This window comes from Microtus pennsylvanicus, chromosome 19 (assembly GCF_037038515.1).
Source record: "Microtus pennsylvanicus isolate mMicPen1 chromosome 19, mMicPen1.hap1, whole genome shotgun sequence".
NCBI classification, from domain to species: Eukaryota; Metazoa; Chordata; class Mammalia; order Rodentia; family Cricetidae; genus Microtus; species Microtus pennsylvanicus.
Window position 1 is genome coordinate 12,998,791 of NC_134597.1, and position 22,168 is coordinate 13,020,958.

Here is a 22,168-nt window from a genome sequence, read left to right on the forward strand (position 1 = left end):
TCCGATTTTACATCGCTGTTGTTTCCATCATACCGTGAATAGGAGTAAAGGTCGAAAGTCTTCTGAGTCCGTCCGCGTGGGTGATAGCATCGTATAACAGGGCAGTAATAGCGTGATACAGGCCATAAACAGTTATGGAAGTGAAACAGGCAACCAGTTTCCTCCTTTAGTTTTTCCTTCCTACTTGTTGGTTTAGGGCTCTAGAAGAATCTGTGAGTGCTGCCTTTGTTGAGGTGATGTGAACTTCAAGTGTGTCTCACGGAGGTGATGTCAGTTTGTTGAGGTGATGTGAACTTCAAGTGTGTCTCACGGAGGTGATGTCAGTTTGTTGAGGTGATGTGAACTTCAAGTGTGTCTCACGGAGGTGATGTCAGTTTGTTGAGGTGATGTGAACTTCAAGTGTGTCTCACGGAGGTGATGTCAGTTTGTTGAGGTGATGTGAACTTCAAGTGTGTCTCACGGAGGTGATGTCAGTTTGTTGAGGTGATGTGAACTTCAAGTGTGTCTCACGGAGGTGATGTCAGTTTGTTGAGGTGATGTGAACTTCAAGTGTGTCTCACGGAGGTGATGTCAGTTTGTTGAGGTGATGTGAACTTCAAGTGTGTCTCACGGAGGTGATGTCAGTTTGTTGAGGTGATGTGAACTTCAAGTGTGTCTCACGGAGGTGATGTCAGTTTGTTGAGGTGATGTGAACTTCAAGTGTGTCTCACGGAGGTGATGTCAGTTTGTTGAGGTGATGTGAACTTCAAGTGTGTCTCACGGAGGTGATGTCAGTTTGTTGAGGTGATGTGAACTTCAAGTGTGTCTCACGGAGGTGATGTCAGTTTGTTGAGGTGATGTGAACTTCAAGTGTGTCTCACGGAGGTGATGTCAGTTTGTTGAGGTGATGTGAACTTCAAGTGTGTCTCACGGAGGTGATGTCAGTTTGTTGAGGTGATGTGAACTTCAAGTGTGTCTCACGGAGGTGATGTCAGTTTGTTGAGGTGATGTGAACTTCAAGTGTGTCTCACGGAGGTGATGTCAGTTTGTTGAGGTGATGTGAACTTCAAGTGTGTCTCACGGAGGTGATGTCAGTTTGTTGAGGTGATGTGAACTTCAAGTGTGTCTCACGGAGGTGATGTCAGTTTGTTGAGGTGATGTGAACTTCAAGTGTGTCTCACGGAGGTGATGTCAGTTTGTTGAGGTGATGTGAACTTCAAGTGTGTCTCACGGAGGTGATGTCAGTTTGTTGAGGTGATGTGAACTTCAAATGTGTCTCACGGAGGTGATGTCAGTTTGTTGAGGTAATGTGAACTTCAAGTGTGTCTCACGGAGGTGATGTCAGTTTGTTGAGGTGATGTGAACTTCAAGTGTGTCTCACGGAGGTGATGTCAGTTTGTTGAGGTAATGTGAACTTCAAGTGTGTCTCACGGAGGTGATGTCAGTTTGTTGAGGTGATGTGAACTTCAAGTGTGTCTCACGGAGGTGATGTCAGTTTGTTGAGGTAATGTGAACTTCAAGTGTGTCTCACGGAGGTGATGTCAGTTTGTTGAGGTGATGTGAACTTCAAGTGTGTCTCACGGAGGTGATGTCAGTTTGTTGAGGTGATGTGAACTTCAAGTGTGTCTCACGGAGGTGATGTCAGTTTGTTGAGGTGATGTGAACTTCAAGTGTGTCTCACGGAGGTGATGTCAGTTTGTTGCCAGACAAGAGGAGGGACATGGGATACCATATCTGAACTGCTCGGAACCAGGTGTGTGTTACATTTGGAGACTTGTAGTCTGCAGTTTAGAATTTTTGCCTAACTGAGTGGTCCCTAGTCTGAAAATTTCTAAAATCCAAGGCTTTTTGAAATGTGCTTAAAAGTTTTGGACTTTGGAGCATAGCTATTCAACCTGCAGTTGATACTGGATCGCAGAGAATTAATTACTTGGTTAACTTTTTCAAATTTCATCAAAGATCTATTAAAACACATTATGTAGAAGATACTTTTAGGTGCATCTGGATTCAGGGATTAATGTGACCTATTCCATGTCACTTTGTTTTTACTCTAGTATAGAAAGGTGATATATAATATATATATATATATGAGTGTGTGTATGTGTGTGTGTACACCTCATATGTTATATTTGATGAAGGTAAACCAGTACTGGGTGCACTTATTTTGAACTCACCACAGACTGTGTAGAGAAAGAATGTCTTTGAGAACAAGCTCTGTGTCCTGTTTGTCTTGGGCCCCTGAATAATGGAGTGGACATTTGGAACATGTGTTGTTAGTGAATGAATCGGAAATGGAGATGCCATTATGGGGTATTATCATTGGTGAGTCAGTTGGTTTATTTATCTGCTGGATGCTGTCCTTCAAAGCGTTTTAGAACGATAAATATGAGAGTTGACCCCCACTTGACCTGTCTCATGCATAAGAACAGTAATGACCCGTTAAACCCCATCTTGATCACAGTAATGGTCCATTAAACCACATCTTGATCATTATCATTGGTGGATGAACAAAAGGAAACGAGATCAAAGCGATTGGTCTCTTAAATTGTTTTATCTTATCTGAAGTTTCGTTCCATGAATTCTTCTTCAGGATTATTGCATTGAATTTTTGCTCTCATGAGCCCTTTATAACTGGAAAATTCTAGAGTCATTCTTCCTTAGATGACCTCCTTTTAGTTACATTCCAGTAAAAGGTTAAGAGGAGCCAGAAGAGGTGTGGTCGCCTTCCTTATTTCAGGATGAAGTGTCTTCTTCTCTTCATCCTGTTTCAACGTTCACTGTTTTCTCCCCTGCCCAATTCTTTCCACTGCTCTTTCGAGCAGGCATCATGATAAGAGCACTATCAACTTGTCACACATCCTGTTGAGACACTGGAGGCAAAGATAATTGCAAGTCACACATCTTAAGAAATAAAGCCGTTCATGCTTCCCTCTTAAGCTGCCATCAGCAGTGATTACTTTTGTCTTTCAGGAGTGAGATTCGATATGAATGTTGTCAAATTTGTGGGTGCATTAATTTAGATTTTGTTCAGTAGACACTGATTACTAAGTATGTTTCAGACATTGCTTTGTGTTGTGGTTATAAAGAGCTCAAATTACACAGCCGTTACTTCCTACAGAACACCAATTAAGTAAATGTGGGAAGAAATGGCCACAGGAAGGAATAGGGATTGTGGGAGTAGTTTTAAACTGAGGTGGAAAGGCTACTTCACCCAGCAAAATGGGAAGAGCTACTTCCTGGAGGTGGTGAACTGAACTGAAGTGGACAGTGAACGTGCTCATGCTAAAGAGAGCATGTGCAAGCTGGGGGCGTGACCAGTATGTCTGTGTGAGAAATCCCCCATTTTCTTTTCTTTTTTATTGATTTTTATTGAGCTCTACATTTTTCTCTGCTCACCCTCTTTGCCTCTCCCCTCCCCCTTTCAACCCTCTCCCAAGGTCCCCATGCTCCCTATTTACTCGGGAGATCTTGTATTTTTCTACTTCCTATGTAGATTAGATCTATGTATGTCTCTTAGGGTCCTCATTGTTGTCTAGGTTTTTTGGGATTGTGATCTGTGGGCTGATTTTCTTTGCTTTATGGTTAAAAACCACTTATGAGTGAGTGCATGTGATAATTGTCTCTCTGGGTCTTGGTTACCTTTCTCAAAATGATGTTTTCTAGCTCCATCCATTTGCCTACAAAATTCAAGCTGTCATTGTTTTTTTCTGCCATGTAGTACTCCATTGTGTAAATGTACCACATTTTTCTTATCCATTCTTCAGGCGAGGGACATTTAGGTTGTTTCCAGGTTCTGGCGATGACAAACAAAGCTGCTATGAACATAGTTGAGCACATGTCCTTGTGGCACGATTGAGCATCCTTTGGATATATACCCAAAAGTGGTTTTCCTGGGTCTTGAGGAAGGTTGTTTCCTAATTTTCTGAGAAATTGCCACACTGACATCTAAAGGGGCTGTACCAGCTTGCTTTCCCACCAGCAATGCAGGAGTGTTCCCATTACCCCACAACTTCTCCAGCATAAATTGTCAGCAGTGTTTTTGATCTTGGCCATTCTTACAGGTATAAGATGGAATCTCAGAGTTGTTTTGATTTGCATTTCTCTGATGACTAAGGATGGTGAACATTTCCTTAAGTGTCTTTCAGCTGTTTTAGATTCATCTGTTGAGAGTTCTCTGTTTAGGTCTGTACTCCATTTTTTTTTTATTGAAAATCCCCCATTTTCTACATTGCGAGTGGATGAACAAGGGGCACAGCAAATGGCAGAAGATACATGGGGTGAACTGCATAGGGGACAGACCTGAAAGGCTTTGTGTCTGGCTATGAGTTTGTTCTAAAGGCCTTGGAGAGATCTGGAAGCAATCTCAAAGGAAAATTTGTCTGCCCCCAGCATTAAAGAGTAGGATAATGGGCTCACACTCCGCTGTGCTTTGTGGTTGGGAGGTGATCATCGTGCCAAAGCTCTCAGACCCGAGAGTGAAATGGTCGGGAAAGAAATGACTTGCTGACCCCACAGTTGAACACCTTTTGATCCCAGGCAGGGGGATTTGGAGAGCTTTGTAAACATCAGTTGAGATCTGTGGGAGGTGAGATTTGCTTTTCTTCTTTAGACAAGCGGTACCCTGAGTGTAGACGTTCTTCTGTCTTCCAGATGAGCTAATAATCATCCTGTTGTGAGCCACAGCCACATGCTTTCTGCTGCTCCCCCAACCATAGCCAACTAAGGCTCATAAAACAGACCCAGACTCAGATCCTCTTCCAGGGAGTGGACCCAAGACACAGGGAGGCTGCTCGGCCATGCGGCCCACCAACACTTACCTGCTCTTGCTGTACACAACACAAGGATTAAACACTGGGGCAGGGAGGCAGTAACAGATGACACATCCTAAAGGCTGAACTCGTGACAGTGAAGTGCATGTTGGGAGTTCTGGGAGTACTGTTTGCTAATCAGACCATCTGATAGGCTGGTGCCTTATGGGCACCCGAGTTACTGCCAAAGTAGTCAAAACACAGGAATGATATCCTGCTCAATCAGAAGGTAGATTCTTAGATGGAGAAGCTTAATCATAAGTAAAAGAAAGGAACATTAGGCATGGAAATGACCCTTGAATTTAAAAGAAATAATAGTGGAAAGCATGTTTTTTCTTTAATTCAGGGGAAAAATAAATGTGGTCTCACAAATGGAGAGCCATTGAACATAACTGACCTGGTGTTGATAGATTTAGGATAGGGTATGTGAAAATTTTTCTCTAACAGGAAAATACTTTAGAAAGTATGGTTGACTCCGAATGATGAAATTATAGTGGCTCCCAGCGGAACGAAGTGCAAAGGAGGTATAAATGATTAAAGCATGTGGAAAGATCAGCATGGTGGGGCTGCAGAGATGACTCAGTGACTAAGAGTCCTTGCTTCTAGAGCATAAGCATCCGAGTTTGCATTCCATCACTCATGTAAAAAGCCAGTCAGGGCTGTGGTGGGTTAGACAGGAGGATCAATGGGACTTTAGGTATAGTGAGAGATCCCTTCTCAAAGGAACCAGGTATACACTGATAACAATGTACTCACAGCATCCTCCTCTTTCCCCTGTGGATGCCTATAGGTGCGCACACATACACCATACACACATGTATCACACACACACACATATACACATAAAAAGCAAAAGAATGGAAATATCAGGATGACAAAGCTAAATACCCATTAGTAAGGTCTGTACCAATAAGCTGCTCCACAGGGTGGTGAAGATCTGAGAGAAGCAGAAATCTGAGTATTTGAGAGCATGAGGCTACAGTCTATGCAACACAGTGAATAAAGTATAAGATAATATGAGAGGGAAAATAAAAGCAAATAGCACAGCTGATAGTTTGGGGTGGTGACAAGAGTATGTGCTACAAGATTGGTTTTGCCAGTAATTGGTTAGATGTTCTCCTGAGTTTCTCTTAGCCAGCTTGCGGGACTTCCTGTACCCCCCTCTCCACTCTTTCCTCCCTTTATCTGTCTCTCTCAGTTGCGTCGTAACTGTACATAATTCAGGCTTGTCTTGACCCCGAGGTCCTCCTGCCTCAGCTTCCTGTAGCACTGAGATTATAGTTGTGTGCCACTCTGTCTATCTGGGCCTATTTTCTTAAAAAGGAAAATATTTGGATGGAATGAGCATAGCAGCCGTAGTCTGTTGTCTAATTCTTTGCCTCGATTTCATGACAGTACTGTTGGGAGCAGAAACTCCCAGCCACTCCTTCTGTTTCCCATATCCTTTAATACTTTTTGGTCATTTTCTAAGAATTACACCAGCTAAATAGGATCCCAGCAAAATTCTAAAAATCATAATTATGTGTTTTATGAGCATTTAGCAGAGATAGAGGTGACTGAAATTCCAGGATGTGCATACTAGAGAATCTGTAGCAAATAAACACAGATGAGATAGTGGCTGTGAAGATAGTTACGGTATATACAATAGTGCTTAAATGTTTATCTTATTAGTTTAAGTGGCCAGTTTCTTTCATGTTTCTGAATTGGAAGGATGCCATAGAACTGATTGCTTCTTGAAACAAAACATTTGCTAATGTTTTAAATGCTTTTCTTTTAGTGAACGTGGAGCATAATGGTTGCATGTGTGTTAACTGTCGACAGTTGCAGACTGTGGTGATCCCCAGAAGCATAGTCCCAGACTTCCTTCTTGGTACTGCTACTGGCAATTCTTGCTCTTCTTGTTGTTGTTGTTTTATGTGATTTTTCTGTGTAGCCGGGATGACCTGGAACTCCCAGTCCTCTCCCACAGCCTCCAGAATGCGAGGATTATAGGCCTGCACCCTGTACCCACCTGCCGACCCTTTTAAAATCAACTCAGAGACAAAGATCAGCTGAATATCATGTGAGATGGTTTGTGTTTGTTGCAGCTGTGACAGCAGCGCATTTCCACATTGCATTTGAACGCCTTCTAATGCATACTGTTTCTCTGACGATGACACAGTACCAAGGCCCACCCCATAGCACGCCCTCAGTAACTGCTTGCAGCAGTTCTGATGGAGGTAGTGGTGTGGGGAAAGCATGCTTATGGAATGAATGGATGGAGCAAAGCCGTAGACGGCAGCTTGAATCAGAACGATGACTGATAAGCTGGGCTGCCATGCTGAAAGCACTAAAATTAATGCTACAGATTTAATAAGATTGAAAATTTAATGGAGTCACATGTGAAATCCTGCCTGGGGGGTTTTCAAATTTGCAGAAAAATTTCCTGGCTTCTGTGAACCAGAGGACAAAAACAAATGGGCTAAAATGAATTTGAAGAGATTGTGGGGCTTTGTTGGTTTGACTGCACAGTCACAGGCACAACTGAGATCTCAGGTACCCAGTGCTGGGCCTGGCTTCGATGGTGGTGGCTCTGGTTCCTGGAGCTCCTTCCTGGGCAGGTGTGGAGCACTGTGAGGCTTTGCTGCCATTATCAGTTCTCACTGTAAAAGTCACCCATCGCACCCAGAGGGACAAAACCTGGCAAAAGTCCTGCAGGTTCCGTCAGATGAGAAACTAAGAGGCTTTTCCCCGGGAAAACTGACATCAGAGAGACATTTTAATGTTTGTAGTACAATTTGGGAAATAATCTGATTCTATGTTGTCATAGAAGGCGAAACTAGTGGGTGTTAGGCTCGGAGAGACAAAGTGGAGTTTGGAGCAGTATAGAAGATCAATAAAGTTTGAGGAAGATTATAGTGTTAAAAAGAGACTTTGAATTGTTAGTTTTAGCAAAAGAAACTCTGAGGTAGAAATTACTCAGTTACATGCAGTCTTATGCAGACAGGGGGATGGCATTTTGTCGTGTGACCCGCCTGGAGTGAAACATAGAACTTGCTGTCTTTTTTAAACATTGCCTCCTGTCTGCTGCAGCCAGTAACTCCTTTCCAGCCTTAGTAACTGCTTCCTGTTTTCTGCCATCAGATAAAAATTTTGAAAGCTTGTGGCTCCTCTTGGAGACATATCTTAGCACTGTTCAGTAAATTTAAATATCCACCTTTTAACCATGACATTTCACTTTCAATCACACAAAAGAAATGAATATTTTGAAAGTGTACGTAATAAGCAAAGTCATGATATCCTTAATTATAGTAGGCTAAAGCTGGAAAGCAATCCAAGTATCCATTAATAAGAGAATACCATCTAGTGTATACACACAATGCATAGTAGTCAGCCATGGAGAGAAATGAGACTTCTGTACTACTATATGGATAGATTTCAGAAACGCTATGGGCGTCCGTGTGTATGAAGTCCAAGACTGCAACTTTTAATAAAGAATTTGATGACAGTTTGATTGCACGTATTAGCATACATGGAGAAATTTCTTCCCCTTTCAGAAAAGGACTTACGTAAATACATGTTGAAGACAAGTAGAAGAAAAACTAGACAAATACCAGAAGTTCAGGTTAGCTTGTGAGAAATATGTAGTTTGCATGCCTTATTTCTATAGGGAGTAATGGGGTGAATTGTGTGGTTTCGTTTTTGGATTATAATACTGTGTGTGAGAGAGGGGGAGGAGAAAGAGGGTACTTTTTGGGTTATAATACTGTCGGGGCAGGGGAGGGGAGGAGAAAGAGAGTGCTTTTGGACTGAGCCCAGGCCTTGTGAATGCTAACTGTCTGACCTATCAGTGAACATACCCCAACCAAAATTCCAGTGCTTAAGAGAATCTTATGGTAATTCTCAATAAATTCCACTGTAAAAGGCAGAAAGTCACTGTAGAGTTAGTCTGTCATCCCAAAACCAGCTAAATACTCGACTTGGGTTTAGTTTCTCCCACAGAATGAAATTTCTGCAGAAGTTCCTGGCACTATGAGCACACTGATAACTTGTTATCCTCTGTCACAGCTTCTGACACGAACATTTCCATGACAAATCTGACAGTCTCTTTATCTTATCATTTTATACTCTTCCATAGTGTCAAAGCATGAAATCATAGGGCAAGCAAAACTGCAGAAAGCAGATTTGCAACCACCATGTGTGGAGAGGACAGGGTGCAGACACGCATAAAAGGCCAGCAAGGGGGTCTCTGTGGTCCTGGAATAGCTCTTTATCTTGGTGGGGTTGTAGTGTTACATGAACTTAGATATGTCGGATACATACTTAAACACATGTAAGATGGTGAGATGAAGAAAAATCAATTATTCAAATGACATTCACAATGTCAGCTTAGTTTGGTGCTTGGGAATATGGTTATATGAAATATAACCATTTGGAAAGTTGAGTGAACCATCCAAAGATCTTTGCACTATTTTCGTATTTTACTATATTTGTAAAGTAGGAGAAGTCACACTAAAGTTTGTTAATAGGCAACAGTTGCCAAGTCTCAGATTGAGAAGAATCCAGAAATCAAAGAAGCAGGGACCAGAGTGCAAGAGGGCTTTAATAAACTCTTCTAGTTTTGCAAATATCGAAAATTGTGTCCCAAATCTCAGCTTCTGCCTCTGATTGGACATTACTAGCTGTAATATTAATGAGGTGATGATATACTGCAGCAGGCACCATGCAAGGGAGCATTGCAGCTTTCCCTGGGAGTTTGAGTTCTATGTGTCTGCTAGATGGGCAGGTTGACAGTGCTTGATGCCCCTCTCTGTTGTCTGTCTGTCTGTCTGTCTGTCTGTCTGTGTGTGTCTGGCTCCACCAGTGTATTTGCCAATGAACCTGCTGTACACGTTTTAACAACAGAATTCTCTCCCTAGCAGTACTGTTAACCTTTGCAATTTTAGTATTTTACAATTTACATTGCAAGCTGTGGAGAGAGAGAAAAGCAGTGGGGACCATGGCCTGTCACCCGCAGTGACACTGTAACACTGTTGAAGGTGTTTCACTATTATCCGATCTTCATATCTTTGCATATCAAATACATCTAAAATTAGTAATGCATACCAGATCAAGATTTCATGGTTACCCTCAGCTATGTAATGACTTTGAGGCCAGCCTGGGCTACATGAGACCCTATCTGAAACACATAAATAAACAGAGAAGCAGCCATCTGTAGTATGTCTGTTGGTGACAATGAAATTTTGCTTGATTATGGATCCTGAGATACAGACTGAAAAGCCCTCCTTCCCTTTCAGTTCTGTGTCTTAGAGTTAACAACAAAGATCTAGGAAAGGCTAGACCTGTTTGTCCCCCACAGAAGCCAAATCGTTCAGAAACCAGACTGTGGTAGAGAAGAACCTTATGATGAGCCAGAAAATGGGAAGAGACAGGAACCATCTTGGTGGGCAGGGCCTTCTGCCTGGAAGCTTATGTGGGGCTGGTTAATATGGAAGATGGATGATCACAGGCTCTGCACACCCTCTCACATCTAGAGGCTCATGTCCATATCTATCTGATTCCAATGGCCCAGCCAAGAGATGCTTCTTAGTTCTGCAAATGTCAGGAGCTAAGATCATTGTTGTCCAGCTTCCTGCCTCACTGAGTACTCCCGACACATTACACAGGTACAGAATAGAGTGACCAGCTCCCCCAGGCCCCGGTACTGGTCATGACAGAGGGGGTCAAGGTAAGCTGAGCTGAAGCAGGACTCAGCTGTCTCAGTGCCTGGCTTGGGATTTCCCGTAACTGGTTGTGTTTTACCTGAGTCCTGAAACTTCCTCTAAAGAGAAATCCCCAGGCTGGAGTTGATGATAATGAGTATTTGGTGTGGAAGAGGAAATTATTTTCTTTCAAGGAGTTATGTTCTTCTTCTGCCACTGGCTAACTGTGAGATTCCTTTACAGTTTTCCTATGGAGTTCTTTCAAACTTGCAAACAGTCCTGTGAAGAGATCTGTGGGATAATTTCAGATATTAAGGGCAAATTTTGAGGCATGTGAGAGAAAGCTGCAATTGGCTTTACTGGCCAAACTTTCTTTCCAGCCCGAGTTTATGTTGAACTAAGAAAATATTTTGGGGATTGGCAAGATGGTTCAGCAGGGAAGGGTGCTTTGCTGCCAAGCCTGACTACTGGGGTTTGGCCCCCAGAACCTACATGGCTCAATGAGACAAAATGGATGCATGCAGGTTGTCTACTGACCTCCACACAGGTGCTGTGTGTGGCACACAACACCCCTTCCAAATAAATTTTCTTTGTTAAGAAACCATTTCTGTGTCAGAGTAAAAAAAAAAAAGGGTTAACAACTGCTAAAGAAATACCAACTGTCCTTTTTTGAGAAGGGAATTCCAATTTAAATACATACCCCAAGCCCCCCCACTTCCGGTCAGTGTGCTCTCTGCCCTGTGTTTGTTTGTAAACTGATTATCTACACTGCACAGTTGCTCCACCTCTTCGTATGTAATTTTCTAGAAACGTTATAAAATCGTCTTTCTGGGTGACAAATTAGGCTTTGATATGAAAGGGGATTGGTCATAAATTTGAATGAGAAAACTTGGCACACTTTTCAAAATTTTTGAAACATTCACCCAGTACAAACTATATGCAAATCCCAGAGAACGTAGACAACGATGAGGACTCTAGGAGAGACTTAAATAGATCTAATCTACATGGGAAGTAGAAAAAGACAAGCTCTCCTGAGTAAATTGGGAGCATGGGGACCTTGGGGGAGGACTGAAGGGGGGAGGGAAGAGGCAGGGAGGGGAGCAGAGAAAAATGTAGAGCTCAATAAAAAAAATGTGTTTTAATTTCTGAAATTTAATACAAAGAAAGCATGTCTTAAATTAATCTATTAAAGAATACCTTGTTTAGCTCTGTCAATATTTTAAACTCAGATTAATTTTTATGAGGTCCTATTTACATTTTATATCACAAGTCTCTCTGTAATCACTAAATTTATGCATTTATATCAAGGTATAAGATGCATACTTTAAAATAGAAGATGATTTCTAAAGACTGCTGAATTTTAAACATGAATTACTGACAAATTAACAAAGCATTTTGACACAGTAAGAAAGAACTGGCTGGGGTTCTTATATAATAGCTTAAATATTCTTAATCTGTACTGTTTTGGGCTTACATTATTAATCTTGTGTTTTAGAGCATTGTCCCTTTGACTTCAGATTGACAAGGGTTCTTGCTCTCTTTTTCTTGCGCAGATATAAGCTTACCAAAGTCAGCAACGATATGCTACACAGCTGCCCTGCTCAAAGCCAGAGCCGTGTCCGACAAGTAAGTGAGCGGTCGCTTGTGTGGCTCCCAATGATGTAAGGAGACCTGTCCCCTTTGAGGGCTTTCTCCAGAAGTTTCTCTTGGTCCTTGTGGCCTTGCTTAAAAGCATGCATTTTCCCAAAGCCGTGGATCTTCGTTTCATTCCTAGAAGGAGGAAGTGTCTGTTCCCACTGTTGTAAGATTGTGTGGCTCCTAACACAGACTGGCATTAAATTACATTCCTCTGGGGTGACTTTTTTTTTTTCTTACTTTTTTTTTATTTTTTGTCAGACAGTAGGATCAAAGGACGGCTTGGGATTTACACAAACATTCTGTACCTCTCTTCGTTTTTTTTTTTTTTGTGTGTGTGCACTCCCTTCTGCTGTCTGTTCCTGGGCCCTGCTGTGTGGCAGCGGGGATGGTCCTCTCCCATTCTTCCCCTCCACACCCCTGGTCTGCTTACCGTGAGATGCCACCTCAGGGGACATTTGCCCATTTTATTCAGGCAGGTGACTGTGGCACATAGACATCCCCACGTATCCAGAGGATGACTGGGCAGGTTAAAGAGAACAGAGAGATTCGTTGTTTTTGAGTTCCTAAATGCGTACACGTCCCTGATACAGCCCAGCCCCTCTCTGTAGACTCTGAAAGCAGAGCAGGTAGCGGCCTCTGCGGGGTCAGACAGGTTTGCTGTTAAGTGTGTGTGCACTTCAAAACTGGAGTAATTTTCTTTCGTTCTTTTTCATCCTGTAGATCGCCAGTACCTACTGCAACATCTTTTCTCCCTACACAGCGACTCCAGCTTGGGAGGGCAGGGCCAGGGTTGTCACAGCTTCCCCTGTGGTGTCTGCCTGCCAAGCACAGCTCTGGAGTTAGCCCTGGGTGTGAGGTGAGAAAGAGATTGCATGGTCTGGTTTTTTTTTTTTCCATTCCCTTGGGCGGGTGTCTTGCCCGCAGTTTGGGCACGCACACCCTCCTGCTGGAACAGCCCACAAAGGCTCGCCTGTGGCTGGAGCTGTGGCCATTAGCCCCCACCACAGCACCGACATTGGGTTGGGAGCCTCCCTTCGATCCCCCCAGTTCTGTTTTTAACCCAGTGAGCTCTTCTGTAACCTAGTTTTCTCTTTTTCCTACACTGTCTGCCCTCGTCAGTCCTCCCTCTGCTCCCACCGAAGCGGTACCTTGCAGAAAATGTAGATTAGCTATTTAGACAGTGAGTTGACAGCTGAACCATTCAGTGTAAGCACGCTTTCTGCTTCTGCTGGGGTTTTGTTGGCCTTGGTGGAAGGGGTCGCTCAGAGGTCCCCTGTAGAGGAAGTTTGGAGAGCTTGTGCCATCAGGTCACTGTGCTCATAGGGGCCCTTGATGTATACTTGCTCCCTGGGTAGCTGCCCAAGCAGTGGTCCCAACTGCATGATGTTTGTCTTTCTGCTTTTCAGATTCTCTCCCGAGGCGGCATCGCGGCGGGGCCTGAGCACAGCGGAGATGAATGCAGTGGAGGCCATTCACAGAGCTGTGGAATTTAACCCGCACGTGCCAAAAGTGAGTCTCTGAATCCCCTAGGAGCTCATTATGACAGCAGAGAAAGCATTTGCTAACCACAATGCCCTGTCCCCAGGCACCCCAGTTATAAAACAATGAACTGCAACCAACCAACGCTGGGACCTGTGCAGTCCACAGGCATTTATAGCCTCATTTTTGAGCTAAAACTACACTCAAGGGAACTTGGGGTAGGGGGCTGGTTTTCAGGGTGAACATAATAAACTGATAGACCTTACTTAGGCAACTAGCTTCAGGAAGTTTAAAATTAGCTCAAGTGAGTTTGATAGGAGTTTTTTTTTTTATCAGTTTTAGTCTTATGAGGCAAATTCTGGAAATAACCCTTGTGCACAGAACTCTTTAAAAACTCCCACTAATGTGATACCCCATGTCTCTACAGATAAACGTAGGGAATCAGGCCTGGCTAGAAAAACAGGAGCAACCCCAGAACTTGTAACGCTTTGAGTGCCACCTAAAACTTACACTTAGTGAAAGGATTTGTCTTCATGGTTAAACCCTATGATACACAGTTAGTAAATGCTTGATATTTTTCACATATTCTTTCTGAAGTTAATTTTAACGGAATCTAATCAAAGCAAAAGATATTTCTGGAATGTTTTATTCATGAGCTGAATGTATATTTGGGGCTTCCCTGAAATTATCTGCTCTGTGGTAGGTATTTAGCTGTGGGTCTGTTTCAGTCTGTTGATATTAGGGACATTTAGTCTCTAAGAAACTAATCCTGCAGCTCACATCAGATGCTACATGGCATATGTGTTTGGGAAGATATCTGATGAAGACCTCCTGGTGCAAATGATAAAGAAATCCGGCTTGCATTGTTGCGGTGCCATAGCAAGAGGGTGGTGTGTGAGTGAGTGTGTGCATGTGTTGTGTGTGAGTGTGTTGCGTGTGTGAGTGTGTGTGAGCCTGTGCATGTGGGTGTGTGATGTATGGAGTTCCCTACTTTAATTTATTTTGTTGATATTGAAAATGGGAGATAAGTGATCTAATGTCATTCCTGAGGCTTTACTTAAGTCTAGGTTATGTTTTCACTTAATGGGAAATTGAAGAGTGGTCTGGAGTGGCATTTTTGCATAAGGATGTACTTAACCACTCCGGTGCTAGTGGCTAATCAGCAAAATATTTACAGAGGCTTGGGGGTTATATGTAGGATGCTAGAAGCAGGAAACTTCATACAATATTTTGAGACTAAGCCAAAATGTTGATTGAACTCTGATTAAAATGTAAAACTGGTCATAAAAGTTGTTCTCAATTATAGTAAACTGAAGTCATCTATTAATATTTTTTGGATACTCCTTCAAACTACAGAACTCTTCTGTAAATATAAGCAAGCCTCTTTTGTAGGAATTATTGAGTAACAGAGCCTAGGATTCTGAGGTAAAAACTAGGGTCAAGTTCTGGCAGTCATTCACCCACTCCGGAATCTTGGGACCAAGTGCCTCTGAACTCATCTTAAAATGATGAAAATGCTTGGGATTGCCTATCTTTTGGGATAAGTATCAAATGAGATAAAATGTTTGAAAATTTTTGCAAAACACTTGTCTTAGTCACTATTCTATTGCTTTGAAGAGACACCATGACCAAGGTTCTCTGAAAGAAAGCACTTAATTGTGGTCTTCCTTGCAGCTTCAGAGAATTAGTCCATGCAGGAGCGTAGCTCAGAGATACATCCTGATCCAGGCAGAGAGGAGATGAGGCTGGGGGTAGAACGCTCACTCCTTGGCCTGGCATGGGCTTTTGAAACCTCAAAGCCCACCCAAGTGACAAGTGGCACACTTCCTCCAACAAGGCCACACATATTCCAACAAAGCCACACGTCCAATCTTTTTAATTATATCAAAGAATTCCACTCTCTGGTGATTAAACATTCAAATATATCAAATATTTGAGACGTCAAACCACCGTAACACTTGAATACCATATATGTATAAATGCTTAAAGTAATTGATATTAGCTTCTTAGGGACCCCTTAGGTCCCAATTTCTATATCACCCTATTAAGGGTCCTATAATACTGTGCAGGGAATCTCTACAGTTCTGTTGTTCAGATATTTTGATGCCATTGTCATTTAACTCTGCAATAATGGAAAGTAAAGCTCTTAGGAATAGTTTAAAATTGCTGTGGAAAATTTTGACAGTCAGTTGACACTCCAGCCAATTATATTTATTTTAAAGTGGAAATGTTTCAAATGTTGTTTTAATTGATACATGGTAATTGCATATTTTTTTTACATGATAGAATGTGGCATTTCAATCCATTTATACAATGTGTAATGATCTCATCAGGGAACTGTCCTATCATGTCAGATATACAGCATTTTAAATATTTAATCCCACTCCATTTTCTAATCATGAAAGTAGAGAAGAGAGCTATTAAAGTATATTATATTATTAAAAGTATATACTTTTAATCCCTCCTTGGGTAGGATTTACTGATTTTGGTTCCATCATGGTAGGGGGCCATGAATTCCAGAAGAAGAGGAGGAAACAAGCGAGGGAGGGGGCATAAGGAGGAGGAAGGGGAAGAGTGGGATGTGAAGGGGGAGCTGTGCTGTACCTGTGCTTCTCTTCCATCAAGACTCCTAGCCTATGGAGTGGTGCAGCCATTTCACACTTAGATGATGGGGGAGAGTCTTCTGGCTTGTGTTAATCTCATTGGTTAAATAAAGAGACTGCCTTGGCCCTTTAATAGGACATAAAATTAGGTAGGCGGAGTAAACAGAACAGAATGCTGGGAGAAAGAAGCTGAGTCAAGGAGTCGCCATGATTCTCCCACTCCAGACAGACGCAGGTTAAGATCTTCCCTGGTAAGCCAGCTCGTGGAGCTACACAGATTATTAGAAATGGGTTAGATCGATATGTAAGAGCTAGCCAATAAGAAACTGGAACCAATGGGCCAGGCAGTGTTTAAAAGAATACAGTTTCCGTGTAATTATTTCGGGTAAAGCTAGCCGTGCGGGCGGCCGGGTGCCGGGGACACAGCCCGCCGCTCTTAATACTACACTTAGAGCTTCTCCAGCCTCCTCAGGGCTGCTCCACTGAAGCCGACTCCCACGATGAACCATTACAAATTCACCCTGCTGACACTCAAACACATCTCTTCAATCACAGCAGTCACCTTGGTGCCCGAAGGCTTGTAAATGTGTGTGTTCACGTGTGTGAGTGCACACTTATGTGAAGCTAAAGGACTGTCTCAATTGTTGTTCCTCAGGTGCCGTCACCTTTTTGTTGTTGCAGTTTGGTTTTTGTTTTTGAGACAAGGTCTCAGGGGCCTGGAGCTTGTCAAGTATGCTAAGCTGGCTGGCCAGTAAGCTCCAAGGATCCACCGGTTTCCACTGCTCCAGCATTGGGAATGGCCACACTCAGCACTTCATTTTTTTTTTTTGGTAGGGGGATCAAACTTTGGTTCTCTTTCTTATAAGGCAAACTCTTTCCTAAGAGCAAATACCCCAACTGCCATGTCCTCCTTATAATACAGAACACATTCAGTCTATCTCCGAGACTCTTAATAGTCTAACATTGTTCAGAAGCCCAAGTTCAAGACCTCCTCTGAGATTTGACACAACTGGTTAGCCTTGAAGTCCTTTAAAATAAAAAATCAAGTAATAAACTCTCAGTACCCAATGGTACAGAGTAAGCGTTCCTATTTCAGAGTGATAGACTAGGAAAACACAGAGGAGGGATTGGACCGGAGCAAGCAAGTCTGAAACCCAGGGAAATATTTAATCTTGAGACTCCATGTTTTGTATCTGAATCACATGGCCGGATGATGTGCATCCCTAAGGGCTTTGGCAGCCCAGCCACTACGTTCTGGTTACAGCCCGCTAGGACCACCTCTTAGATAGGCTCAACTCCCTGCCTGTGATTTCCTGTCAGAGGTTCCCGGTTCCTGGAATCTGACTTCCTGGCGTCTCTGTTCTACCTTTGGTTTTACCATCATGGTTTTACTCATCCTCCTCTCTGAGGCTCCCTGAAGAGAAAGTGACCCTGCCACCACTGCCTGGCCTCCTAGGCTTCTCTTAGAAGTTAGTATAGAAGATTCCATGATCCACCATTTTTACTTTGTGCATATCTGCAAAACTAGCACAATGTGTTTGATTCCACAGTTCTAGGGGCACAGCTACAGTGGCCTCTGAGAGCCCAGGTGACTGAACATGGGAGTACACTTCCCTTGTAGCTAAGGTTCAATTCCGGGGTTCAGGATGTTGAGTTTTCAGAGCTAAACAGACGATTTGCCTTCTGAACACGGTACTGAGCATGAGGAAAGCTTACAGCAGTAAGGCACAGGACCTGGCTTCTGGGGTTAGAGAGTGGCTAAGGCACAGGACCTGGCTTCTGGGGTTAGAGAGTGGCCAAGTCTCTTGTGCAGGCTCTGAAAGCGAGTGCCATGCCTCCCTTTTTTAGGTCCCTGCGCCATGCTTCCTGTTTCACAAACACTGCCTGATCTGTGAACTCCTCGAGAATATGGGTCCTGTTGTAATCGGTGTCCAGTTCCTGGTGTTCAGTGTGTGCTCTTGAGATGAATCTGACTGTACCGTTAGGGTACAAAATACTCAGCTTTAGAAGCAGATACCATTGGAGAATACAGAGGCTAAGAGGCAGCAGCAAGATTATCTCAGAGCCGGAGCATGGTGGTTCACACCTTTAATCCCTCTGTGAGTTCAAGGACAACCTGGTCTACAAAGTGAGTCCCAGAACAGTAAGGGCTGTTACACACAGAAACCCATCTTGAAAAAACAAAAACAAGATTTATCCCTTTTATGATAAAGTAAAATTGGCAGGCGACCTCCCAATCGTCGTTTTAGAACAGAGCACTGGTGGATAAGTAAAGAGTTCTAACAAGCTAGACCTGCAACCTAGTGAGGTATATAGTGTCTAGGTGAAGGAAGAAGGCCTCTTCTGAGGCAGGAGAGTTGTCCCTCTCATAACAAAAAAGGACGCCAATGGAGAATACCAGAGACCTTAGCTTATAAAACAAGGTGATGGAGTCGGTCCCCAGAAGGGCTCCCAATCCCATGTTCTCTGCTCCACTGGCACTGTCCCCGACTGCTCAGCTCACTTAGACCTCCCTCTCAAGGTAGTTTAGCTTTCATTCCCATGGAAGCATGGAATTGAAAACAACATTTTCCCCTCCTACTGCAGACATGTGACGCCTTAATTAATAAACGGAGCAGGTAAACTTAGCTACTCTGGTTGAATCTGAAGATTTGACAGTATTAACCCAGCATGTCAAGTCACTTCCCAGCCCATGTTAGAGTTAACAAGACATCCATCCTAGAAAATGAGACGATTTCCATAGCTCACACTTTTAGAGGATTTGGTCTATTACTGGTTGTCCATGGCCTTTGGCGCTCTGGTGCAGTGTACACCATGGCAGAAGCTCATGGAGGAAGAATCTACTGTCTAATAGGTGCAGGGACACAGCAACAGAAAGGAGCTGGGATCACAGTGGCCTTTCCAGGGCACGCCTGGGTGGCCTAACTTCCTTTGCAATAAGCTGACCCCTTACAAGTCCACTGCATCCTGCTATTTCCATGGCCTAGGGGCTACATCTTTCACACATGGCACTGGGGACAGACTAGAGTACCTAGCAGCTCAAATCACCTATGCGTCTAGTCTAGAAAATGAATAACAGATGTCCAGGGGCCACCACTACCACCAAAACTCTCAAGTGATTGTGATGCCACCCATAGAACTGGAGGCCCACACTCTCTCTGAAGGAAGAAGTGGGGCTGAGGAGCCATGGCTAGCTCCCTGTGGTGCCAAAAAATTGTGGATGGAATATCCAAGAAAAATTACAAGCATCCATGGGGAAAATTTTTTCTTAATTTTGTCTGAAGTCTTAAACCACTTAGCCTTGTTTCTTTCTCTCTGGGCCCATTCTGAGGCAGGAGGGGACACTGCATTCCTTAGAGAAGGATGTTTACCCATCACTGAAGCTCAGCTTACGTACAGGATAGCCTGCATTGCTCAGAATATTGGTGTAAGGACTTCACCTCATTGATAAATAAGTTTGCTGTGGAATATTTGTTTAAGATGTGTTACCTTGTTTTATGCTGTGGAATATTTGTTTAATGATACAAAGATGTGTTGCGTTCTTTTATGCTCCATTTGTTTGACTCTGTGAAGCTGTGTTAATTTGCCTGTTTAAAACCCCCGATTGGTCTACTGAAGAGCCGAACGGCCAGTAGCTAGGCAGGAGGGAGAAACAGGTGGGTCTGGAGAGAGAATAAATAGGAAGAGAGGGGCCACCCAGCCAGCAATGGAGTAAGAAGCAAAGAAAAACATGTAGAATAGAGAAAGGAAAAAGCCTGGAGGCAGAAGGTAGATGAGATAATTTAAGAAAAGCTAGCTAGAAACAAGCCAAGCTAAGGTCGGGCATTCATAAGTAAGAATAAGCCTCCATGTATTTACTTGGGAGCTGGATGCCACCCACAAAAACAGAGTTTAAAAAAACCAACTACATACGTTTTAAAATCATTGTCTAGAACATGGGAAGACATGAGAAAATAGAGATGAGGATTGAAGTTGTTATGACAGAAATGCATTCCCCTCAAAATTTACCTGTGTTTCTTTAGAAAGTTCATCTATTGTCAGTTTAAAAGCTCACTTCACAGTGATTTCAAGAGACTTGTGAAGGGTCGCCTCCCAGTAATTGTATATGCTAATAAACTGTCTGCAGGCCATTGTTGGCATGGAAATTCATGCAAATACTGAAGCTATCCTCTCCATCTTGGTAAAGCTGATTGACAGAGGAGAAAATTACTTTTTAATCCAATTTAGGAAACAATGTGTAGTGAGTTTTAGCATTTAAAGATACTTGAAGCATGGAAACAGAAATTCAAAATACTCTGCGAGATTGTGAGATCAGGTATCAATGGTATATTGCAGAAATATTATTTCAATATATGTTTTTGAGCCATAGTTTTGCTCCAAAGCCTTTTTGCAAGAGAGTAAGAAGATATAATGTAGAAACACAGCCCAAAGGAAATGGGCAGAAAACGGTTTTAAGGCTCCGTTTCTCAAGAATAGAACCTCTCTGAGGAGTGGCTGACAGAGCTGCTCCTGCTTACTTTGCTCCTTTCAGGCTTTCCCCAGCCAGGGGCACAAATTGTTCCTACCTCAACCACCGGGTTCCTTGGTCCTTCTCGCCCCTCAGCCTGTTCCGTCTCTCCTCAGCCTTTGGTCCACTGGCAGGCCTCCACTCCTTGTCTTTAGGAAGCCAGGTATTAACCCCAGGGCATCTTTCATGATGAGACATCCACCCAGCCCCTAGCCATGTCTTACAGCTTGAGACAGCCTTCACCCCACACACCTTCTCCTGAGTTCTGGGCAGTCTCCTCGGTGCCCTTTTCCTTCTTCATGCCGGCTTAGGAGGAGTCCACTCTAGCTTCAGTGTCCTGGGGAGTTTCCTAGGTTCCACAGCTCAGCTTCCGCCTGTATTCCAAAATGCCCGAATCTGTCTCCAGCTTCTTTCACAGATTTCAGACATAGCACCTGAATCCCACTGGTCATGTGTCCAGGAACGTTCTGCAGATCGTTCATCTCTACATGTTACCTTCCCCCTGCTAAACCACCTCTTTTGCTGCTGTTGAAGTCCCAGTTGAGGCTGTCTGTGAGTCTGTGTTCCTTGGTGGCACAAATCCACAGTCGTACTCCGTTCCTCCTTCCATGCCCACGCCTGTCAGACACATAAGTCCCGGTAGAGTCCTTTTCTCGCCTACCACTTTCCCCTCAGCTATGACAGGAGCTTCCTAAGGGTTTTCTAACTTCTGCCTCTTTCCTGCTTGTTGGTCTGGCACATGGTACCCTCCCCCATTTCTCTTCAGATCTTAGTCCCCACAGCATGTAACAGTGATATTTTGGGTCATTTTAGAAGCTATAATGTGTCCTCAGACGTCTTTCAGGTCTCACTCCACATATCCCGGGTTTATTCTTTATCATGTATTCAGCATGTCTTTTGTTTGTTTGTTTTACCTTTGAACACCATTCTGTGTCTGAAAGCTTGAAAACCAGAGTGACCCCACAATAAAGGGCATATTCTGGAGGGTGTCTTAAGTGGTCTTATCTTGTTTCCCTTCCTCAGATAGCAGTGAAAAGGCTGGATTCTAAATGCAAGTTCTGTTCCACGCAACTTGTGCAGCCTTGGGCAAGCTACAGAACCTCCTGAGGCTCTGATTTCCCTAGGGATCTTGGGGGTTTGCTTGTCATGTGTTAATGTAGGTGGTTACTCTCATGATAACACTCACATTTCCACAGACCCTAGGTGCCACTTAATCCCTTTGATGCTTCCAAGCCATTGTCTAGCCTTTCTGGTCTTGGCATCCCTCCCAATCCATGTTTGTAGGGCAAATTCTTGCTCATTCAATCTCACTGACTCACATCACCCATTTCTATGAACCTCCCCAGAGAGTTCAGTCTCTTTATTTCCTTGTTGTTAAATGTGTTCTAATTTCTTTGCCTGTGTGTTCTAATTCTTGCTCCACTTCCGTCTCCCCCACATGAAGGTTAGGGAGGATCAAGGTAGAGGCATAAC

The 22,168-nt window shown here is 43.3% G+C and overlaps 1 protein-coding gene across 4 annotated transcripts in view; it reads left to right on the forward strand.

The window, feature by feature from the left end:
• The window catches only part of St7 (suppression of tumorigenicity 7), a 234,468-nt gene that overhangs the window by 185,553 nt on the left and 26,747 nt on the right, over positions 1-22,168 (forward strand). For all 4 annotated transcript variants that reach the window (XM_075953409.1, XM_075953410.1, XM_075953411.1 and 1 more), the window contains 2 exons: positions 12,022-12,094; positions 13,513-13,615. In XM_075953409.1, coding sequence (XP_075809524.1) covers positions 12,022-12,094; positions 13,513-13,615 — 176 coding nt within the window. The remainder of the gene's footprint in view (positions 1-12,021; positions 12,095-13,512; positions 13,616-22,168) is intronic.